The 23,990-nt window shown below is 29.0% G+C and overlaps 1 protein-coding gene across 3 annotated transcripts in view; it reads left to right on the top strand.

The window, feature by feature from the left end:
• Positions 1-23,775, top strand: part of LOC142319554 (MKRN2 opposite strand protein) — a 55,813-nt gene extending 32,038 nt beyond the window's left edge. For 2 of the 3 annotated variants that reach the window (XM_075356948.1, XM_075356947.1), the window contains exons 2-5: positions 13,868-14,010; positions 16,213-16,290; positions 17,938-18,147; positions 20,408-23,775. In XM_075356948.1, the coding sequence (XP_075213063.1) occupies positions 13,880-14,010; positions 16,213-16,290; positions 17,938-18,147; positions 20,408-20,663 (675 nt within the window). In that variant the 5' untranslated portion in view covers positions 13,868-13,879 and the 3' untranslated portion in view covers positions 20,664-23,775. Of the gene's footprint in view, positions 1-9,970; positions 10,205-13,867; positions 14,011-16,212; positions 16,291-17,937; positions 18,148-20,407 lie in introns of those variants that run through there. The other variant, XM_075356946.1, reaches the window with a different exon arrangement.
• Positions 23,776-23,990: the final 215 nt, after the last annotated feature.

The following is a 23,990-nucleotide window of genomic DNA, read 5'->3' as shown; positions in this document are numbered from 1 at the left end:
TTCAATTCATATTACAATTAACAGTACGATATCCAGTACGGTGGTAGTGAACTCAAAGCGTGACGTAATTCACCGTTGAGTTATTCCAGAATTGGTGGTGGAAGTCACAAGCCTGTATATTCTTTGCGTGGAGTTAGGTATGTAAATGAAACAACGGTTATAACCATATACGAGTATAGCAATTGTAAAAGGAGTTACGTGAAATTAATCAAGATAGGTCATTCAGCTAATAGGGTTTAGTTTAGGGGTAAGTGACAGTGTTAATGCTAATTACAGTATATATATACAGTTTTTATTTTAGAATGCTCATATGTGAAGTTGTAAAAATATTTAACTGCTGAAAAAGTCGGTGTAATTTGAATCAGAATAATTGATTTTAATTAGTGAATAAAGCAGACTGATAAATAATGGATTATTTTTTAATTGCCATATTGCACTGGATTGTAATTATTGAAAGTGTACCTGCGTATTAAACTTTAATTTGCATTTTGAAATTTTCATTTGTAATCAAACTGTTCACTAAACAAATTATTTAAAATAAAAACTGGATGCATCCTTAGCAAACAATTAGCCGTTAAATAATCATGATTGTATAATAATAATAATAATAATAATGGTTGTTTTTTTCGGTATTAAATATATTTCTTTACAATAATTTAAGAATAATAAAAGCTTAATGTATTTGGTCAGAGAACAAAAATATTAATATTTTCGACTCTACCAATGAATATTTTTCGAATCGATATTTTCAGACAATTTCTTTTTGTAATAAAACAGTAAATATTATTAAATTTTCTTTAGTTCCTGAAAAAAAAAAATGAAATATGAATTTAAAAATAAAAATACATTGGTTTACAATATCTGATTCATAGAGCTTAATTAAACGTGATTTTAGATTAATGAGCTTTTTTAAGATATATCTCAATCTAAATTCAATATTTCTTGTATTAGTTAAATTTTTGTCCTTTTTCTCGTATTATTAATCATTTAATGTCCATATAATTTGTTTTTCATATCTTAATGAGAAGAATTTCATCAATTTATGAAAAACAATAGATTTACAAATGCTTTATCACGTGATCATATTCAAGCGCACTCGAGCATGCAGTTAATCCTAACCAGAAAATATGTTTATTCTTTCCAGTTTACATCTTTATTTTGGTAATATTCAAGGAGTCCAAAAAAATTAATTTATATATTTTCTGATATATTTATGAGTATAGTTTGACATAGGTCGTTCTAACAAAAATTGGAAAATGTAATAATGGCGTAATTATACATGCACAAATGAACGTATACTGTTTAATTTGTATGATATAAAACTTAGCAAATTTAAAAAAAAACTAATTCTAGTCAAAAAATAACACTTCATCTAGTTAAAAATAACTAGATGATGGGTTATCTCGAAGGTTATACTTAAATTCATTTTTCCAATAAATTCATTAGTTATTTTGCACCCAATTTTTTCACCTATAAGCTTCTATTATTCCATTTAAATCTGTAAAGTAAACAACAATGTTTTATGCCTAATTTAGTACTTGGTATAAATGTTTATAACTAAATTGTATGTATTAAATGTACATGTACAAACCTTAGAGAATTATCGTGAACGGCTTGTGTTTCCAACGCGGTGGTGCACGACTGCTGTTTATGCTGGTTTTGTGGGTGGTCGGGTGGTTTGTTTCCATGGTAACTTGTCAACAACAATATGAACAGTGCCAGACACTACCCTCTACTCTACCTTGCATCAATAATAAACCCGCCCTAAGTAGCTCTTGGTTTATTCAAACTTCTCTTCTTCAGGACCCTTTATTTGTTGTCTTTTTATGAAGGGCCGGCTAGTTGTCAGCTCTTAAGAACGACAATTTAGGAAGTCCGTGTATTTCTTGCTTTTATAATCAATTTATTAGTTAAGAAAATTATATGTAGTAAACAAATATTTGTGAAACGATGGAAGCCGACATAGATTTTATTACTTCTGAAAAAAAAAAAATTGAAATGTATGATTCAGCTGATTATTATCAAACAACTAAATATATTTGCATTTTAAAAATATTATTTTGCTTTTCCTACCCATTAATTATATTTTGGTATTTGTCTATCTCTCTCTTTTTTACTTGATTGTCGTGAATGCAAAATTGTTTTATGAGATATGTATAAATGTTTTTTATGCGATTTCTTATTTTATTACTTCATGATTGCGTTAATGATTACAATGTTATTTTCATTTCATAAATAGAGTATTTATTTCAATACTTACAAATAAATAATTTAGGAATTTCTAACTGAACTAATATTCAGTATATTAAACTTTTTATAATATTGTATTATATTATTGTTAACAATTCTATTTTAAAGAATAAAAAGAGAACAGTACTGAAAAATTAATCACAATATTTTCAGTACTCTATTTTTATAATTAAAAATATTTGTTAATCGATGTTCATTTAATAAGATTTCCGCTGAATTATGTTTGTTATAGACTACTAGAAGATGAAATCAATGAGTTCTAGTGGTGGGTTTTGTGCTTCTATAATTCCAGAAATTTTGCACAGTTTTTATTAAATAGTTGTCAGTTCAAATCATAATAAAGTGAAACTGAGAAATGACAATTTCAAGAAAATAGAATTCTAATTAGTAGTTCATACTTTATCAAAGATGAATAGCCAAAAGTTATAAGAAAAAAATTAAATGAATAATAAATTGAAAAAAAAATCGACTATCATCATTTAAATAATTATTAAAATTAGTTTGAATTAAATGATAGTTAAAACAGATTTGTTAGTACATTAAATCACTATTGAAATTATTTTAAGAAATTATAAATATATATATATATATATATATATATATATATGGGTGTCCCATATAAAACGCAACCCATCAATCACTCATCCATGAAATTTCAAAATTCAAGCTTACTCCCCTACTCGTTACTGAAATGGACTCGTCCAACATCTGAACATCGCGGCGACGGAGTAGAACACTACCGACAGTAACAACAATGCAATCATAACGTTCAGTTTATTGCTAGAGACAAGATGGTGTTTTCGCTAGATGAACGTGTTTTCATTGTTGAGTCGTACTTCAGTACGAAATCAGTGGTTGCAGTGGAAGATTTGTTTCGCCATAAGTACCCAGATAAACCAGCTCCTAACAAAACATCAGTATTAAGGTTAGTCGCAAAATTTAGAGGGACCGGCTCTGTTAATAACAAGGAACACAAAAGATCTGCGTCAGTGTTGAATACAGATACAGTCACTGAAATCAAAGACCGATTACTCGCCTCGCCAAATAAATCGATCAGACGTTTGTCTGCTGAAATTAATTTGTCTAAATCAACTGTTCATCGGGCGACCAAACGATTACAATTACGACCTTATCGCATTCAAACGGTTCATCAACTTCTTGAGCCCGACAAAGAAAAACGGCTACAATATTGTCAACGGTTCCGTCGATTTCTGCGTGAGGCAATTAATGTTATGGATTCGTTATTTTTCACAGATGAAGCACGGTTTCATTTGGATGGCTACGTAAACAGCCAAAACAGTAGAATTTGGAGTGCTGAAAATCCCCACATTTATCACGAAAAACAATTACACCCGCAGAAGTTGAGCGTGTGGTGCGCGATATCGCGGAAGAAAATAATCGGCCCTATTTTTATCGAGTACACGATTAATGCAGAACGATATCAGGATATTTTATTTCAGTTCATTGCACTCTTGGAAGAGGAAGACAGACACTGCTGGCTACAACATGACGATGTGACATCGAACTACGCAGGTTCAACTTCTGATTTCGTCGAGGAATTCTTTGGTAATCGTGTTATCGGTCGAGGCTTGTGGCCACCAAGATCTCCAGATTTAACTGCGGCGGATTTTTTTCTATGGGGTTACCTCAAAGAAAAAGCCTACAGCAATAAACCACGCACACTTGAACAATTGAAAGTCAATATTGAAAGTTTCTTGAAAAAAGTTGCAAGAAACGCTGTAAAAAGAATTGAAGCTTGTATTCAAGAAGATGGCGGCCACTTCTAACATTTACTCTAAATGTAAGGTAATGGATGGTAATAATAAAAATTACATTTACATTTACATTTACACATGCCTTTCTATTATTTCAATGCCTACCAATATAAGGTTGGGTTGCGTTTTATATGGGACACCCTATTTATACAATTATAATTTCTCGTCAATATAGTGACAAATAAAATAATATTAATATAATAATAAAAAATAGATTTAAAACAGTAAAATAATAAATCTTTCGTCAATATATCCGTAATAAGTCAAAATAATCATGAAAAAATTACGAAAAAATATTTAATAAATTAGTAAGTATTAATACATATGTATATTTGATTTAAAAACCAAAAATTTTTATATTATACAATTATAGAAATAAATTTTTTTTATTAGTCAGAAATTCAAACATACTGACATGTAGGAAATAAAATTGAATACTTATATACTATTTATTACATAACTATTTTATTTATTTATTATAACTACCATTATTAATTATAATAATGTTTAATATACTCAATTTTCATCTAAATGATGATTAATATATCATTAATCCGCTACACCGCATCTAATAAAATTAAATTTTCTTGTTTCTTATTAGGTTCATCAATCTTTTTCCTAATGTTATCGAGTTATCTTCAAAAATATCAAGGTTCCTTTCTTCTTTATTTATCGCTGCTAGAAACCATTCTTAGATCTCTCCTTTTTGCAGAAGAGGTAATCTGACTAGAAAATGCTTCAAGGTGCCAAAAAATGGAGTACTGTGATTCTAAATCCAACCTAGGAAATATTTCTTACAATGAAGCCATAACGAAATAATACATTATTTCGTAAGAAATAATATTTCTTACGAAGCGAGTATTTCATACTCGCTGATAACATATCACTATGTAACAACGTAGAGTGTGGAGTATGAGAAATAAATCTTGCTTTTTGGATAATCACTCTTAGTAATTTTAATGAAAAAGTTCTTTCTATAAGAAGTAGATAATGGAACTTCAGAGGAACAGATTTGGTTTCATCATTACTTAAAAATTTCCGACATTATTCCAAATTACTAACAACATACGAAAAGAAGCCAAATGATCTCTCGTTGTAAAAAAATGAAAACGTATAAGAACATAAAGGTGATAATTTCCATAAAATTTCTGCCCGCCTATTGAGTGAATCAAAGATTACTATTTTTATTAAAGATCATACATTTATCAAGAATTAGAAAGAGTGTACTTTTAATCATAAATCTGATAAATAAAACCAAATATATTTTAGAAAGGTTTAGAATCAAGATTTATTGATGTAATATAATAAAGATCCATTGCAATATCTGGTTTTTTCCTTAGTGTATTTTTAATCAAATGAATTACAATAATATGAAATATCCTCGTTTTAGATGTGAATCATGTGGTTCCTAAACTATGTACCTATGAGGCCAAAACTAAAACCATTATTCGCGCCACGACCACTGAAATTAATCGTTACTTTATTACATTTACCTTAATCATAAGTCATAGCATATCTTTTTACATCTATCTAAATTTTGTGGTCTGAAATCAGTATTTCCTCTTTCTTGTATTTATATTTTTATCCTTGTTTATTTATAGATATGACACAAATTTTAATGAACAATAGAAAACGCGGCAGATCTCATATTTTGGTGTACCTTGTTCTTCGAGTACAGCTCAAATGTTCTGTTTTCAGAAACACGTAGCCTAGAAAGAATACCGCCTACAAGCTCTGTTGCCGATCAGCCTACGTTTTGATTTTTTCAAAACGTTCACTGATCACTTTTCGGTTATTCTATGTTTCAAATTTTTCAGATTCGGGCGTTATATATAAGAACCCTGATTAGCAGAATACCTAAATTTACCAAATTCGAGATTAATTGGAAATAAGGAACCATTAGTATTAATCTATTCGATTAAATGTTTTAATTATAATATCAAAATGAAGGAATTGTTGTTAAATACACACACTTAACAATACGTATTGTTTGCGTTTTGTGAGAAAAATGTTTTTAGAAATTTGATTATGATGGAGGATTTATAATTGTAGCGTACAATTTGTGAAGGAAATCATTTTGAAACATGTTCTGTTGTAAAATTTTCTATAAGGTATTTATTACTGATTATAAATCTCAGTGAATTATAATGTACCGTCATACACAAAAAAGATCCTACATACCTCAAAAGGATTTTTTTATCTTCCTCTGCTTAGAACAAATTTTCTCACAATTTAGAATCAACACCGCTAAGCCAAAAGTAATGTTGAACTTTCTTAATAGTTTTGTGTTTTTTTAGTGTTTTAAATTGAACATTTCTTTAAATAGCAAAACAAAATCGATATAAATGAACATGAATAGGCTCGCATATTAGTTACAAATAAAACATCTTCAGTGGTTAAAACTGGAACTAAGATATATTTTTGCATCTGTCCTTTAGCAAAATCTTTCAGCTTTAAAAATTTCATAGACTTAAATTTTTAACTGTGGTATAAACGTTTTTAAAAAATATATAAATACCGAATCACTTTCTAAGTATGTAATTCTGAAAAAAATCTTCTACAACTATGCTTTCTAATATATAAGCGGATATTTCTATTTGTTTCTGTAAAACATATGTAGTCGTATTTCTATTTCAATATATGAACTAAAACAACAATTCAGTTTTCCCAACAGTTTTGCAACTGTTGGGAAAGTTATTGAAATTATCTAGGAAATTAACATTAAAATCGACAAACACTGACATGGTATTTACTAGGAATTAAAAACGTTTCCGACTTTTATCCAGGCAGGTTACAAATTAATCAGATGATCTGAAAATTACCATCAATATCAATTTTACACTAGGATAATGAAATGCACAACATTCAATATTACAGATGTTTAATTTGTTCTCCGAATATATAAAAAGTTTCCATTTATTAAAGTCGTAATCTTTAACAAAAACTGGAATTCGATGCTTTTGTATTCAGTTCTATAAAACGTTACAGCAAGCTAAAAATAATGTAGCTCAGAAATGTTTTACGTGTTGGATAGCCAGTGTTTTGAAGAAGTTAAAAATCTTATAACAAGCAATAAAATCTGATCATAAGTATTTCAACCTCTTTGGTTTTATTTCATAGGCATTGCATATTATTATTTATATGAGAAATCTGAATGTTAGTGTAGTTAATGTCTTTTGGGGAGGAGGGATCTGAACTTGATCTTTTAAGAATATTCGGATCCTTGACCGATCGACGTTATGCATTAATACTAAAAGTTATATTTTTTTGGGAAAGAGTTGTTAATGAAAATTGTTAAGTAGAGGTAATCGAAACACTGCAATGGGAGGTATGTAAAATATTTAACAGCAAGTGATTTCAAAGATTGGAAAAGGATTCCCCCTGTCATTAAAAAATATTTTTTCTCAGAATTTTCAAAAACAAGACCTCATCCAGAACTGCTTTACTACCGAATTTAAACATAATCAGAGACGGATATACATACAACTTATGAAAGCAGCATTTGGTTCTATAAAAGGACAATGTTATATCTCACCAACAAAACTTCTCTTGTTACTATTCACTTTTCTTTAAACACTGTAGGGTCAAACTAGTGAAAGATGTTACGTAAAACATTCTTTTGTGGTCTAAACACCGAGTCTACATCGCAAAACCCAGGAACTCGGCCAGCAGCCAATGAATGAGTCTTGTACTACCGATGATGAAAACGAGGTCTTCAGAAGAAAAGAAAAATCATTAGATAGATTCTCTGCTTCATACACTACAAAAGGCAAAGAATTTTGTAGTGTATTTTTGAGTATTTTAGTGTATTTTTGAATTTTGTAGTATTTTTTTTACAGTCTTACCACTGAAGTCGTACGGTAATCCAACTCCACAGAAATTATATAAGGTCAGGTAAGTCTCTCGCATGGGTGTTGCCTAGCAAAAGAACTTTGAGAGACTTAATAGCCTTAACAGTTCTCGTCCTGTACCTGATAATAGTGAAAACGTTGTAGACAGGTATTTCTCTTCCAATTCGAAATCGGAACTAAAGGGATATGTTGTCCCAGCCAAATCTCATGAACTTGCATAGGTTACCAATGGAAATTCCTGCATTTGATAATAAGAGACAAGAAAAATTAAATACTAGTATTTTCTTAAGTAGCTACAGAAAAAAAAACACTTTTGGTGTGATAAAATCAATGAAATAGTAAAGCACTAAAACAAAACACATTAACTGAAAAAAACGCGAATATTTAGGATTGTATTATTAACTACAAATAATTGTAGAGAAAATAAAATAAAAGAAAGGGATTGAAATAATTTTTTATTTACTCTTAATGCTTATAAATCTTTATTGTAACTTATAAATCCAGTCAATTTAAAAAAAAAAAATGGTAGAATTTCAATGTAATCTGGTCCTCAGATAGATACGTCTTCACTGTGCGGAACCTAGACTTAAGGTAGAGTTGCTATAATTAATTTTTTGTAGATTTTTTAGCAGTGCATTTTCAACGGTTTCTTTAAAATAAAATATATGTATCAATTTTTGAGTTTCCTGTTTTCCAATTTATTTCTTTGTCCTATTTTATATTTAATAATTATGTTCGAATTTTTTTGTTGTAGATCGTAGTTTAACGTAAGCCGCTTGCTTTGACTGCCCTGACAAGTAAAATTAAGTATCTCTCATGTGGTAATCAAATTGAGACTAGTAAATGTTGCTCACAACCAATATAAAATTTTCGAATTGAATTTTAAGTGAGAAATCTACAAGCTATAGTTGCTGGACGAGCAAAGCGATTAACGGCCAAAAAAATTCATATCTTTCGTAATATAATCGAAAGAGTTCAAATTTGTAGAAAAGAAACAACAGAATAACAAATTTCATAAATATAAATAATAATTCTTTCATTACCTAACTAATATAGAAGCTTATATATGGAGTGTTCCGAGACATATTCGCCGAACTTCAAGTACCGATTCAAGACACCAAAATGAGCAAATACGTTCATATAGATATAAGTCCTATTTTGCTTTGTTTTTCTTCTGGACGCCGTTTTGTGATTTTCAACAAAAAACTATTTTTCAGGAACGGGTAAACCTAGTTTAATTAAACTTGGCAAATCTAAAACTAGTGTCTTTTACTACAAAATAAAAAAAATTTGAAAACGTCACTTCAAAAATTTCAAAATGTCAGTCATCTTAATTATTTAATCTACAATTTCTTTGATCAAATTTTTACTTATTACAAAAATTATTAAGCATTTATTATTTTGAAAAAATTATATCTAATCTGTAAAAAATTGTTGACTGACAATCGAGTTATTGCTGATAATTAACTATTTTCTTTTTCTTGTTTAGTCTCCGGTAATTACCTTTCAGATAATACTTCAGAGGATGAATGAGGATAATATGTATCAGTATTAATGAAGTGTAGCCTTGTACAGTCTTAGTTCGACCATTCCTGAGATGTGTGGTTAATTGAAACCCAACCACCAAAGAACACCGGTATCCACGATCTAGTATTCAAATCCGTGAAAAAATAACTGGCTTTGCTAGAACTTGAATGCTGGAACTCTCGACTTCCAAATTACCTGATTAGGAAGACGCGTTCACCGCTAGACCAGTCCGGTAGGTTTGGTAATTAACCCAGCAGTACGCTTAATGCAAGCTGATAACTTTTTGTCTGTTTTTATTTCTTCCACTAAATGTGATAAAAATTGTTAATAATAATAGTAAATTCATAAAAATTATCACCTAGCATTGGCGTGCGCAAGCGTACTGCTCTTATATATCTCGTTGACCAATAACGAAGAAGTAATTTCATTGTTACATTTGTTTCATTTTAATCCTTATATTTAAATGACTCGGATCATTGTTTAAAACTTTTTGTAATGCTTATGGTTCGTTTTAGCAAAATTGAGGGCTTTTAGATCATAGTACGACTCATAGTAGAGTACCTAATCTTAACAGTAGAAGTTTAGTGTCTGCATGGTAGACAATTACTCATGTAGTAAATATTGTGCGGGAAAAGTAGATTTTTTTGTTTATTGATAATTATGTGAATACTTAGCAAGTATCTTTATAATGTTTAAAATTTGTTTTCGAAAACTTATAGCTGGATATTTAATTAACGGTGTTTAGTCCACCTAATTTATTACACTTTTTATCTTGATTTATAGAATGCTGATGTTAACCAGGTAATTGAATTTTTTCATCAAAGAATTATCATTTTATTTACCTAATTTGTAGGCTGCCTTAGTTTAATAGTAAACTTATAAACGTTTATAATACATATAATGCGCGTTGACTTGAAAGCAGTTTTGTGCAAACTTTGAGGTTAGGTTATTACTAGATAAAGTTAAGAAATTGGACACGATTTGTCTATTTTAAAGAATGAAAACAAATTTGTTTTCTCATGAATCAAGTTATGGTCCTTTTAATTTGGGTCATAGTTTAGCTGTTAAATATTTCATTATTGAATATCTTTTCCCAAAAAAATTTAAATGAAAGCTTTTGCAAGTAATGATTATAAGGATATGTTATTGAAGTATTTCATGAAAAATATGTATCTGCTTTTCTATAGTGTTTTTCTTTTAAGACTGTTTGTCCATGATCCCAGTTGAATTTTTTAGTAACTTTATAGAATTTTTAAGTTGAATTTACTTTGGCTGTCATTGACTGCTAAAACAGTTTTTATTTCAAGAACACTTTTGAGAGCATCAGTATACATGAAGTGAAGACATGAATGAGCTGTTGAATTTATTAATATTTGTAGATTATGAGTAAATTTAATAAAAAGTACAAGCAATTTCAGTTCATATTAAAGAATAATGCCATAACATTTTTAGAAAGTTCAGTTGTTCATATATTCTATTCATTGTCTGAAATTTCATTTTAAAGTTTGTGAATTTTAAAATGCACTTGTAATATTTTATTTATTTCTAACTTTGATAATCTTTTCATGAAGAAAAAAATTTATTTGTTACTGTCATCAAATATTTGTACCCTTTTCTTTTCTGTTTTTCATAAATTCTTAATTAAATTTAGATATGGTGAATTGCCAGAACATTATAATCAATGAGTTTCACCACAATATATTTTTAATTATTTATTAATTAGTAAATAAATAATCTTCAGAAAGTGGCAGAAGTCTAAATTTTGTTAACTGTTGGTTTATCATAAACCTTTGAAGTTTTGGAAGATCCTTGGTCACTAATGCAGAAACATTCATTGTTCACATCTTAGGTAGGGTTGCTAAACACATTTTATGTTCACAGTTATGTTTTCTTGATAATTCCTTTTGATGATTTATCCAAGTATGTGAATGAACTTTAATCTGTATATTTTAATATTTTTCTTATACCTTTTGTGAAAAGTTGTTTTTTATCACCTTACATTCTGTGTGACCACAATGTCATGACTTCTGTATTAACATGTAATATTTAATTTTCACACCATCTGTTCCAATTGTTTTTTTTTTGTTCAGAATTATTAATATATGGGATATGAGTTTTATTGAACACTACAGAATTATTATTTTATGGTTAAATTCAGTACCATTTCTATGCAAAGCTTGTTATCATTGTTTAAGATGGTTTTTAATTTTTTCGTAGTAACTTTTTCATTGGGGTGAATTGCTCTTTCAAGATTTTGCATAATTAACTTTTTAGCTGTAGACTCACTTTAAACTCGGGTGCTATTTGTGTTTAAATCATATTAGTATATTAATTAATTGTTATCTTTCATTTTTTTGTAGGAGTTAAATCCACTATCATTATTTAATTATATATGGTGGGCCAAAAATCACTTCCTATGGAAAAAAATTTACTTTTTTTTTATTATTAAAATATAATTTTTTTTTGCTTTAAGCTTGAACTTAAAAAAACAGCCCTCATTGTGGAAAAATATACCCTCCAAGAAAGAATAAAAATAGTAACATTTTACTTTGGAAGTCAGAGGAATGTTTCTGAAATAATTAAAATTAAGAAAGTTTCATAAAACTAGAAAATCACCTTCTGGCGCAGCCATCCCCACAGTCATTTTCAAATTTGAGCATACTGGATCAGTGGCTGATGCCAGAAGATCAGGAAAACCAAAATCTTCCAGAAATAATGAAAATATTGAGTCCGTAAGGTACAGTGTATCGAGGATGCCACAATGCCAATTTGAAAACTTTTCACTCAATACGGGATATTAGTTGAACATCATTTTGCAGAATATTGCACAAGGATTTGGAAATGGTTCCTTACAAAAATCCAGTTAGCTCATAAAAAGGATTAAAACGATTATGTATTATGCCTGGAATACTGGTAACAATTTATCAACCTCAATGATTCTGATGATTTCTTTTTGCCTAATTTATGGATGAGTGACAAAGACCATTTCCACCTTAGTGGGTATGTCAACAGACAAAATACTTGTTTTTGGGTACTACCTATCCTTGAGTTGCACATGAACATCCTTTACACACCACAATGGTGTGGTGTGCTGTTTCTAAACAAAGATTCACTGGGTGCTATTTTTTTGAAGAAAATGGTGTTTTGATAACAATGAATAACAATAAATATCTCCAAAAAACTTGAGGAATTTTTCAGTTCTGATGTTGGAGATGAAGTTGAAGAGGACTGGTTCCAGCAAGATGGAGCTGCGGTGCACACCAGCAGAGCCACAATGGAATTCCTTAGGTCAAAGATTGGAAATTGAATAGTTTTGAAAAATTTAGATTTTCATTTACCTCTAAGATCATCAGATTTGACAGCTCCTGACTTTTTCTTTTTGGCTGTTTGAGAAAAAAAAAGTTTATGTCAAATAAGCCACAAAATTTAGAAGAGCAAAAAAAACAACATTCAAGTCAAAATAGTGGCAATACCGGTAGAAACACTGGTTTTAATTTGTAAAAAGGGACCATTTTTGTGAACGCTTCTTTGGTTAGCATTTAAAATATATTACTTTCAAAATCTTTCAATAAATCATGTTTTGATTGAAATTTAATTAAAAAAATTAAAAAAAATAGTTTTGAGTTAATTTGTAATGTTCTATTCCAAAAAAAGGGTGAGTAATTATTTTTGGTCCACTTTTACATGCAACTACTTCAGATTTATCAAGTAAGTCACATAGAGTTCACTTAAGCTTAAAAAAACTGTTGTAAACTGTGATTATAACTTTGCAGAAAATTTTTTAGCAATTGGGGTTATTAATCAGTTGATACGTTGATGTAGAAAACATATTTTAGTTCACATAAATTTTACGAAGTTCAGTGTTGTTTGGTACTGCTGTATTCATTGAGGTTTGATTAAGAAATTACAAATATAGTTGATCAGGAAAACCATGGATTTTAATTTATTTATTTTATGAATTTTGAATTTTTTGTTACGCATCAATTTTATTTTTGTATAAATAATCTAGAAAACCATCTTAGTAGCAGAGCATAATTATTTATAAAAAACTAATTACTGTTCATTTGCTGTTTATTTTCCCCCTTTTTTCATTTAATGCTTTCACAGAGAATGAATAAAACTATTTATTTTTAAGAACTTAAAATATTACTATTATAATCATGTACTAATGAAACTAATGATATTATAAGTTGAATATATTTTAAATCTGAATTTAAGTTAAATGTTCTATTTCCCTAATCCAGTCATCATGTTCAAACATTACTTTTTCATTAATAGTATTTTGGTTCGTGTGTTTTATTACATGTATGTATTATACATTTATGTTAACAATTATTTTATACATTTTCTTGAGAATAAGGGATTTTAATTTAATAGTGATTATTTCTTATATTTGCATGTTATTTTTCAGATAACAAATAAAATATATTTTTCAAGTCATCAGTCTAATATTTATGTTTACAGGAGCAGTATTATATGGATGCAGATCCAGGAATTATCTGTTTAGATCACTGTGGTCCCAGGGTCTTCTGCTTTCAGATTCCAGAAAACTGCCCTGCTTGTCGTGTACGTTTAGATCACAATCAGCCGACACTTCTTCCATTTAGGTAATTTATTTAGCTGTAGGACTTATTATACTATTTTATTTACTTCAGTCTTATCTCTTAGCTGTTCTTTTAGAAACTTAAAAAAATTGTAGCTTTCAGAAAAATCTACTCTTTAAAAATATATATTTCAAGTGAATTTCATTTAAAAGCTTTATACAAAAACACAGTTTTTTTTAAAGGAATGCTGTTTGTTAGTGTAAAATAAAAATTTATTATAGATTGCAAGAAGATTGAAGAATTTGCAATGATTTCATTGTCAGTACTTATCACTTTTTAAATGTGCAGTACAAAAGTAACAAATTTTAAAGGAATTTTTTCAGTAATTTTATGAACTCATAACCTCATAGAAAGGAATTAAGTATCTGCCATATTATCACATAGCATTTATCCTGTTTCATTTACAAATAAGCATATCTGATCGTTTGATCTATTTTAATTTATCATTTGAAAAAAAAATAACCTTGTAGATGGGATTGGATCAATTTTTTCTACTCTTAATTATTAGTAATATTAATGTAAATTATTAAGTAAAACATTAATATAATTTTAATAGTGGAAATAGTATGTTAAAATATTATTCTTCAAGGTCATAAATATTGGCTGCACAATGTCATAAAGTTCTAAAAGTCTACTGAAAGACTTTATAGGTAGTACTAAAAGGTTTTGTATATAATTAAATTCATGATAGTGAAAATTAATTATTTTTGCAAAATAAATCCATCATTAGAATTTGGATGTCTGTGCATAAACTTAGAAACTAAAGAGAATGTATTTGAATTTATTCCAAATTCACAAATCCCTGTTGCACTTCTTTATATTTTGAAAGATTTTCCTTCAAGAAAATTTAAATGGTTCATAAATTATTTTGTGGTTGTTTTATTAATGAAAAGGTTTAGGTGATTCTTTTGTTGATCTATACTCAAATCATGTTATCTTTAATAGATGATATTTTTTAAAGTTTCATATTGATCACAGGCGGAGTAGTAACTATTTTGTCTGCAATTTTGTTGAACAGCTTTTGTTCACCATAGTTGAAGTATTCTGTTGTCAGAGTAACTAGTTAGTTAATAAACTTTATCCATGGGCTCTTCATTGGTTTCAAGATTATAGGTAATCAGCCAAAACTTTATTATGATGAAGAAATTGTAATCACAAATTCAGAATGTGATTGGCTATGAATGATGATTGAAAATCTTCTACTTCAGTTGCTCAAGTAAAGCTTTTTCTGCAACTGTTGGGGTTGCCTATTGTCTTGTAAAAGAAAAAGTATCTTTTTTTTAGCACTTTGCACTATTTATTCCAGGTTGACCTCTGAAACTTAGTAAGAATCTCACAAATAAAAAAAATAAAACAAAAATTGGTCTATCGTTGATAGAGTGGTCACAGACTGTATGTAAATATATTCTGATATTCTGTCAGTAGAATTTCTTTACAATCCCAAAACAAATAAATGCCTTTTAATTTGATTGTACCTTCTATTCTGAATTTTGTTCTACTTACTGTACCAGGTGTTTACATATGAAACTGGAATTTGCCCATAGATGGCCCTAGTTGTCAATGTAGTTACCGTCAAACCGCATCATTCGTGCTATTTTCTTTCTTTGACAGTTGACAAAGATTTTCAACTCACAACAATACTAGTTTCATACAACTGAATAGCTTTAATTAGCGTTGAACATGTCGAGTTTTGTGCCTATAAACTATAATTTGTGAAAAGCTTTGATTTTCTGTTACCATTTAAAGAAAACTGCTGCAGAATCGCATCGAATGCTTGTCGAAGCTAACAGTGAGCATGCTCTTGGTAAATCACAGTGCTTAGAGTGGTTTAAAAAATTCAGAACTGGTGATTTTACTGTGAGAAACCGAAAAAGTTTGAAGACAGCGAATTGCAAGCATTGTTGGATGGGGATGATGCTCAAACGCAACAACAACTCGCGGATCAATTAAATGTAATACAAGAAGCCATCTCTATATGTTTGAAAGATTTATTTAAAATTACGTTCGGCAAGATTTTATTTAAAATTTTTGTTGGCTCAGTTTGGTACTGCACAATAAAAATACATATTTTTCAAATAAAGACTGTGTTGCGGCATTTGTCGTAATTGTTGTTAAGATCTACTTTCTAGTTTTGTAGAAGATTGTGGGTAGCTACTTTTTAAAAAACTTGTATTTCAATATTTTCTTCTCATTTTTTTTTTGCAGGGTTCCATATCCTTTTGTGCGAGCAGTTCAGCATCCATGTTCTGTTGTCATAAAACCAACAAATGGTGATTTTCTCAAGTATGTTATATTACCTTTTTAATTGCAAATAATTATTCATTGTTATTCTTCTTATGTAATGTAATTCATTTTTAATGATGTAACAAACTGGTTTTGCATTTATATTATGTTGTTATATTATAATTTTTGTTGTATGACAGTAATTTTATTATAAAGTTGCTGCTACTCTTTGCTAGTTAAGTATTTTGTATAATGTAGCACTAATAAATCATATATTTGAAATTTTTTTTTATGATGTTGACTAACAGGGATCAAGTCATGCATATATGTTGTTGCCGAATTGCTTGACAGCATGCAATGCCGACGGCATGTGGCACTTATTAACCATATGGTGGCCCTGAAAAGGGCCGCTTTTGTTGTATATTGATTTCGACAGCTTGTCATAATTACTAACCTTAGGGTAACCCTGAGAAGAGCTGTTGTTGTTCAATGGCTTCGATGGTTTGTAATCCATAACCTTGTTGTGGCCCTGAAAAGGGCCGTTTTTTGGGTTAGCTCTGAAAAGAGCTGTTGGGTCCAGAAGCTGGTCTCCGGTGAAGTTGGGGAGTTGCGGCTGGTCCATTGAAGTCCAACCGGGCTTTCCCTCAGTGACAGTTGAGTCCCCACTACAGTGTGGCAGTGGTGGCTCTCGGAGCCTCGCAGTGTTGGGTCGGCATTGGTCGTCCTTTGCCGGTGTGGCTAAGGCAGTTCTCCCCGAGCGATTCCATGCTGGGCCGACCACTGCTGCTGAGTCTGCCGGCCAGAGTGATTGAAGCTAGAGTAGGAAAGTAGCGTCTGTGTCCAGTGACTCCCTTGGCAAGCCGGCCAACACTGCTGCTCCGGCGGGGATGTTGGCATCTGCCGGGAGGTCTCATGTTGAGCCGGCCAGGGAACTTCTTCTATCTTCTTCTTGGCCTTCTCCAGGTGGTGGTCGATGAAGAATTTAAAATTCACTCTTGTGCATGCTCTTTTTCTGGAGCATGAGAATGGTGGGGGCTGCAGCGCCGCTATGGTGGGAGAACTGCGTGGTGGGAATGATGCTTGTATCAGCGCGTCTGTATACTCTGCACCCGTTGGCATCTGAGTTGCTATACCATCAATATTAAATTAAGCATATATGTGGTAACAATGTATATATATATATATATATATATTATATCTTCCAAATTCATTATAGTTTTACAGTTATTGCCTTCAGTAGAAATGTGCTTCAGAAATAAAATAGTTTCGTGATTACTGAGAAACTATTCAGGTGGTAATCTTATTTACACTAAAGTTGGAAATATTAATGTTAAGAAAAATAACATAATTTCATCAGAATATAAAACACGTTTGATTAATGATGAACTTTACTTGGTACCAAAGAAAAAAATTGTATAATTTTGCCATTATTTAAAACTAAATTGTGGATTAGTCTGATTTAGTTCAATAATCAAGGCAGAGGTAGAATACAGTAGCAATATTCTATCCTTTTAAAGAATTATGATTCAAATCATAAAACATTTTTGTGTAGTTATAAATGGGCCTTTAATTAAATTAACACCTTTTCTTTCTATATTAATATTTTTGTAATGATGTAATTTTTTAACTGAAATTTTGTTTAATTATTCTGATTAAAAAAAATATATATATTTTTTTCCTTATACACAATATTAATAATCTTTTCAGCAATTATAATGTTTCAATGGATTTGCATATTGGTGTTACTACATCAAACGGTCAGGTAGTAGAGTTTGACAGAGGTGGATTGCATAGAGATAAAACATCATCATGGAATCAGTGCCTTGTAGTTAGCCAATTAACTTCTGAGCCATGGATAGAAGTGTGGGATTCAGTTTTAGAAACTGTTGCACGACAGGATTGTTGGACTCCACAAAGGTATAATATTTTGTATTATTATGTCTTAACCATTTGTATGCAGTCTAAATACTTCAAACCAGTTCATTACAAGTTTTCCTCCCTGTTTCAATATCACTTTATTCCTGCAGTCTGTACTTGTCTTCATTTATCCAAAAATGATAAAATAAATTACATATATTTATGCATTTTGTGATAAGTTTAGTCACCATAAGTTAGATTTTAAATCATATTTTTTGCATGTTAATCATTTTCAAATAATTTTAATCTAAAAAATTTGCCACAAAACATCTGAAATTTTATTTGTTTCTAAAATTATATTATAGGTATTATATTTCAGATATCTTGATTTTTCCTAATTGCTTGTTGTTTTGAATGCTCAGAAGTATGTTTAAATTATTATTTTTGCTCCAATTATTATAAAAGAGTAAAATAAATTGTTAAGATAGAATTAAAGTTAATAAAATATAATGCATTCAAATAGTAGTGTACTTCATAGGTGTATCAAAAGTTAAGTTGCAGGGATGAATTTATGTACAGATGGTATTTAAAAATTATTGAGTTATTGACTAAATTGTTGTTCTTACTCTTTTCATAATTGATTATTTATAGAGATTTTCACAGTAATTTGCAATTACTGTAAGAAAGCAAACAAATTTGTTTCAGCCTTTTGTAGTTGATTACTAATTGTTTGTTTGATAATAATCAAACAAAATTACATAATAGAATATCTTATTAAAGTAATGAAATTTGTTTAACTGTGAAAAATAAAACAGTTTAATCTAGTTTTTTTTTTTTTTGACACTGAAACTAACTTTTGTCATGTCATCCACAGATAGTTCAGCGCTTCAACATTGCCAGGTTTAGTAAAACAAAGTTTTTTTTCTAGATGCTAAATCAATTAATATTTAACTTTTCAGAGAACTGTAGCTTTTCTTTGTGACTAATATTTTTATATTCTAAAGTAATGTAGTTTTCAGAGTATAAAGCATTTTTATCTTAACTATGTGAGAAAAAATTCTGGAATAAAGAAATGTAGAATGTCTTCTGATATTTGTATCCATTCATATGTATTTCAAGATGAAATTGCTTAATGTATTTTAATTTTCTTTTTTTTGTTTCTTATATTCTGCAAAGCTTGTTTAATGCAAATGTTAAAATGTATTTTATTTGTAATTTTAAACAAAAACAAACAGAAATAAGCAGGGAAACCAATGGAAATAAACAGGTGCATTAAGTGGAAACTGCATTTATAATAACAGACTAAAATGACCAGCTGGCTCCCAAGGGTAACAAAACAAAAAATTCAGGAAATTTTATTAGGAAAAGGTTATATTTTATTATTATAAAATATACTTCTTTATAATGGAGCATTTCTATCATTACTACTTACGTTAAAATAATAGTCTTAAGAGATTCTCAGAAAATATGATTTTGTCTTTTAAACATATTAATGTCCAGAAATTGTATAAATATAACGCTCATGTAACGAAATCTATTTTTAAGTATGACTCTTCATTAGATAGTGAGTGATGATAATAAGGATATAACAAATCTAAAATCTTAGTGTATGATTTGCAACAGCTGTTTAATGAAAAATAATATATTTACTATCTGAACTGATGTTTAACTGTTGTTCATATAATTTATGAAACCATTGAAGATAACCAACTGTTAATCTATGCATTTCTTGCAGTGTTTACTGAGATCTCAATTGCTATGGAGGTTTATGTTAATGGTTACGTTGATAGCTTATATTCCTTTATTTGCCCATGGTACTTCTTATATTGGTCACTGTGTTTCCTAATTCTGCTTATCTAGGTTGTATCATTAGTAATTACTATCTGTGCAGTATTAAATCATCTTGTTTCATTTATTTATTTACTTTTTTTATATGAAATATTTTTTTACTTGCTTGTAAGTGAAATAAAAAGTGCACTAAATAGTGCACTTACTAATAAAAAAAAAGTCTTTTACATTATTTAGTATTGATATAAATCTGTTTCTGCAATAGAATTTAAAAATAATGTATTAATGACACATTTTAAGATTATTCTTAACAAATGTAGCTTGCTTTTTTTGTGGTTCATATAATAATACAAATTTTATACTCAAATTAACATTCTTAATTGCTGGGGAATTGCTACTTAATCAGCTATGTCAAAGATATCTCATTCGGATGATGTGAGAAAAACAATAAGTCAGAAGTTCTGTATGACTTACAATTTGTTTATTTTAAATTATTTGTTTCAGTAACTGATGGTGTGCATTATTTTTACAGATATCATGAAGAAACCTTTAATTGTTATACATTTGTTCTTGCATTTTTACGATGCTTACGTGATGGAAACTTAAGTGAAGCTGCTGTAAGTCGAGTGAAATTCTGTGAAGCATTTGTATCACCCAGAGCTACAGTTGCTTGTAAATATATAGCTTTGTATCGACGTCTTAAAGACAGTGGATATTATGTGTGTCGCACTTCTAAATCATCTAAGAATTTGTCATCTGTTTCTGCAACAATCAATTCACTTTTCTGAATTATTTATTTACATTTTTTATCTGCACAGTGTTAGTTGTTTGTTAATTAGAAAAAAGTAAATATTTTTTAATCCTTTTTTTTTTCCTTGTCATCAAAATTATAAGTTGATCGTGATACTGGAAACATAACCATATAGCTTTGAAGTTATTGGACTTGATATCATCCTACGGTGGTGTGCTCATTGGGCGTCTTTTTTACCAGAAAAATTGAAATATATAACTCAGATTATAAGCAGATCCCCCAACAGATATAAAGATTAAAATGCCAGTGGTTATCCTTGATCTTTAACATCTCATTGTGTCAGGGGGAATGGAGCAGACGATTGGAATGGAGTAGGATAGGACTTTCCTGGACATTTATCCAGTGAACCCTTTCGTCTTTTCTGGTTCTGTCTTTTTGGTTTCCCTTATTCTGTTATATTTTGTGTAGCTGTGTCCTTTATGTCTTATATTTGGTCCCTACGTGTTGCAGGTAATGTTTCTTCTTCCTGATATCCTCAGTGTGGAGAAACTAGCAGGATCTGATTGCATCTATAAAAGTGATAATTGGAAAGAATGTGTAGAGGATAATTAATTAATGCTTTATAATGTTTATATTGTTATACTGATTATAGAATATAATCCTTTATAGGATAAAGATTATCTAATTCTTTCACAACACCCTCACTTATTCATCCACTCTAATGAATACTTATCATCTGAAGTATGTTGCTGCATTGATCAGGACCGCAGAAAATAAGGTTGTCACTACTTGAAGTTTTAGGAACATGGCAGTATTCATGAAAATAGGGTTTGATCACAATCTAGAAAGTTGTTTTAAATGGACATTTATGATTTTTGAATTAAAAAGGATTTTGAAAAATGATATTACCTTTGTAAGGATTATATTTTTTTAGTTTAGTATTCTGAGTAACTGAATAACGTACTACAGTCCGATATGAACTAAACTTAAAGACACAAAGAATGCTTTTCAATTATAACTAGTAAAACTAGAATAGTCGTCTCTAGTCATATACTACTGATGGTTGTTCTCAGTCCTAGGATGATCATTCAACAGGAGAACTAGGAAATAATCTGAGACTTCTTATTTATGAAAATTTTTGGAATTTCATTATAAAACTCTGGACCGTTTTACAAATGTTTAAACTTAATTATTTTATTAGCGGTTTGGATAATTATTGTACTATTAAATATTAAAGAAATAACAATATATACTTGAAAACAAGCTATGAAAATTTTAAATATCTATATTCATACTAAATTCACTATGGAAGTAACTCTACCAATAAAAATAGTCTTTTTCTAATTATTTAGATTTTTCTCATATTGTTTTACAATATCTTTACTTGTATCATAGTATTTTTAAGAACCTCTGATCAAAGAATAATAATTGCTCTTTGTTTGTATAAAAATTTTGTATTACACGTAACAATTTATCCTCGTGTTATTATTACATATTCAATTCCACATATAGTATGAAAAGATAAAATAATTAAACACATTAGCTTTTTTTAACAAAACTACTAATTTATGTTTTATAATCAATAATGAAATATTTTTTAGATAATATCTGTTGTATACTTTTTGTTCAAAGTATTAATGCATGTTTCATAACAATTCATGTTATATTCAATATGGCTAAAAGTCTTGAAGGGTGTTTGTTTTTGGTTGGAGGCAGTGTGACCACTTACTGATTTTTAAATTAAAAATGGAAGAGAAATTTATGATCCAGTTTTAGCATACCGGAAGAGAGCGTTTTTATTAAGTAATTATTTCTTGAGTTGCCTGGATGTTTAATTTGTGGTCTAAACTAGAAATAATTTTTTTTCTAACATAACAGTTAATGACATCAAATGGCATATGAGTTGTAAAAATAATATGATATTCGTATTGTTTACAATTACTTTAAATGTTATATTTGTTGTTTTTGTAACAACAAAAAATATCCATAAGTTGGTCATTTTTGATGTCTATCAAAGACATTGTTTTTACTCCTTAAAAACAACTTTTTCTTTTTACTTTTGCTCTGTTTCTAAAAGATTAGGTTACTGTAAAAATTAAATTATACTGCAGGATTCTTTTTTAGGAAGATTTGGAATTATCTCTCTTTTTGCATACTAAAATAAGTAAATGACAAAAAAATGTTTGTTTCTTAAAATAAATGTAGAGATAATTTTAAATTAATTCAACTTTTTCTATTCATTAAACTAAGTTCTTTTCATTAAAAATAAATACTTTGTTTTGATTATACTTGTGTTCCTGATTATATCTGAAATAGTGTCCAAACTTTCATTTTTCAGCAGTTTGTTTCTGTTTACAAATACTGCACTCCACATTTTTAAAGAGCTCCTACCATATGAAACTTAGGTGTCAAATGTACTCTTTATATATGATAAATAAAGCCTCTCATCAATAATTAATGATTAAATAAAGTTTTTCATGAATTGGATTCCTTTGGAATTTTATTTATACTAGGGATCAAATTTCAGATCTAGTTTTAGTTCTCTCCAGTCTAAACTTGTACATCAGTTAGTCAATTTTTAAAATTAGAATTGTACTTAAATATATTCAGCAGATTTAAACCTTAAACTTTAGGACTTCATTAATGTTAACTTCTTCAAATTTCCTTTAATTAAAAACAAATTAATTGTAATTTCCCTGAATACTACAAATCCTGCTCAAATAATTCTTCAAATACCCCTTGTATATTTTACATTTTTGTGATTTACTTCATTTAACAGCACATAATTTAATTTAAATTTAGTACTATACAACTTATACATATGATTGCCAAAGTAAATCTATATATATATAAAAATGTTAAGTTCGTTTGTGTACGCTTCAAAAACTCAAAATGTTCTGCGTTAAGCTCAAATTTTAGCACGATATATACCCGCTTCAAAGATTGTTTTCATCTATTTTTTAATAAATCTATATTTCTATTTTTAATTTGTACATTTTTAATTTGGAAATGTAAATAAAAGATCAATGCAAGATGGCTGCTGTCAAACACAACGACCAAATTTCTTTGAATTATATTTAACAGCTAAAACATCTGTATTTTATTTTTTTTTTAAAACACAATAAAAAAAATTTTTAGCACAATATATAACCCGCATCAAAGATTGTTTTCATCTATTTTTAATAAATCTATCTATTTATTTTTAATTTGTACAGTTTTTTTAATAAATTAGAGGCTAATAAATCAGATGGAAATGTAAACAAAGGAAAACCAATCAGATCAATGCAAGATGGCCGCTGTCAAACACAACGACCAATCACAAAGAGCTCATATGGCTGTTGCCAATGTAAACAAAATCACAACT

This window comes from Lycorma delicatula, chromosome 2 (assembly GCF_047948215.1).
Source record: "Lycorma delicatula isolate Av1 chromosome 2, ASM4794821v1, whole genome shotgun sequence".
In the NCBI taxonomy this organism is placed as follows: Eukaryota; Metazoa; Arthropoda; class Insecta; order Hemiptera; family Fulgoridae; genus Lycorma; species Lycorma delicatula.
This window is presented reverse-complemented; position numbering and strand designations above follow the sequence as displayed.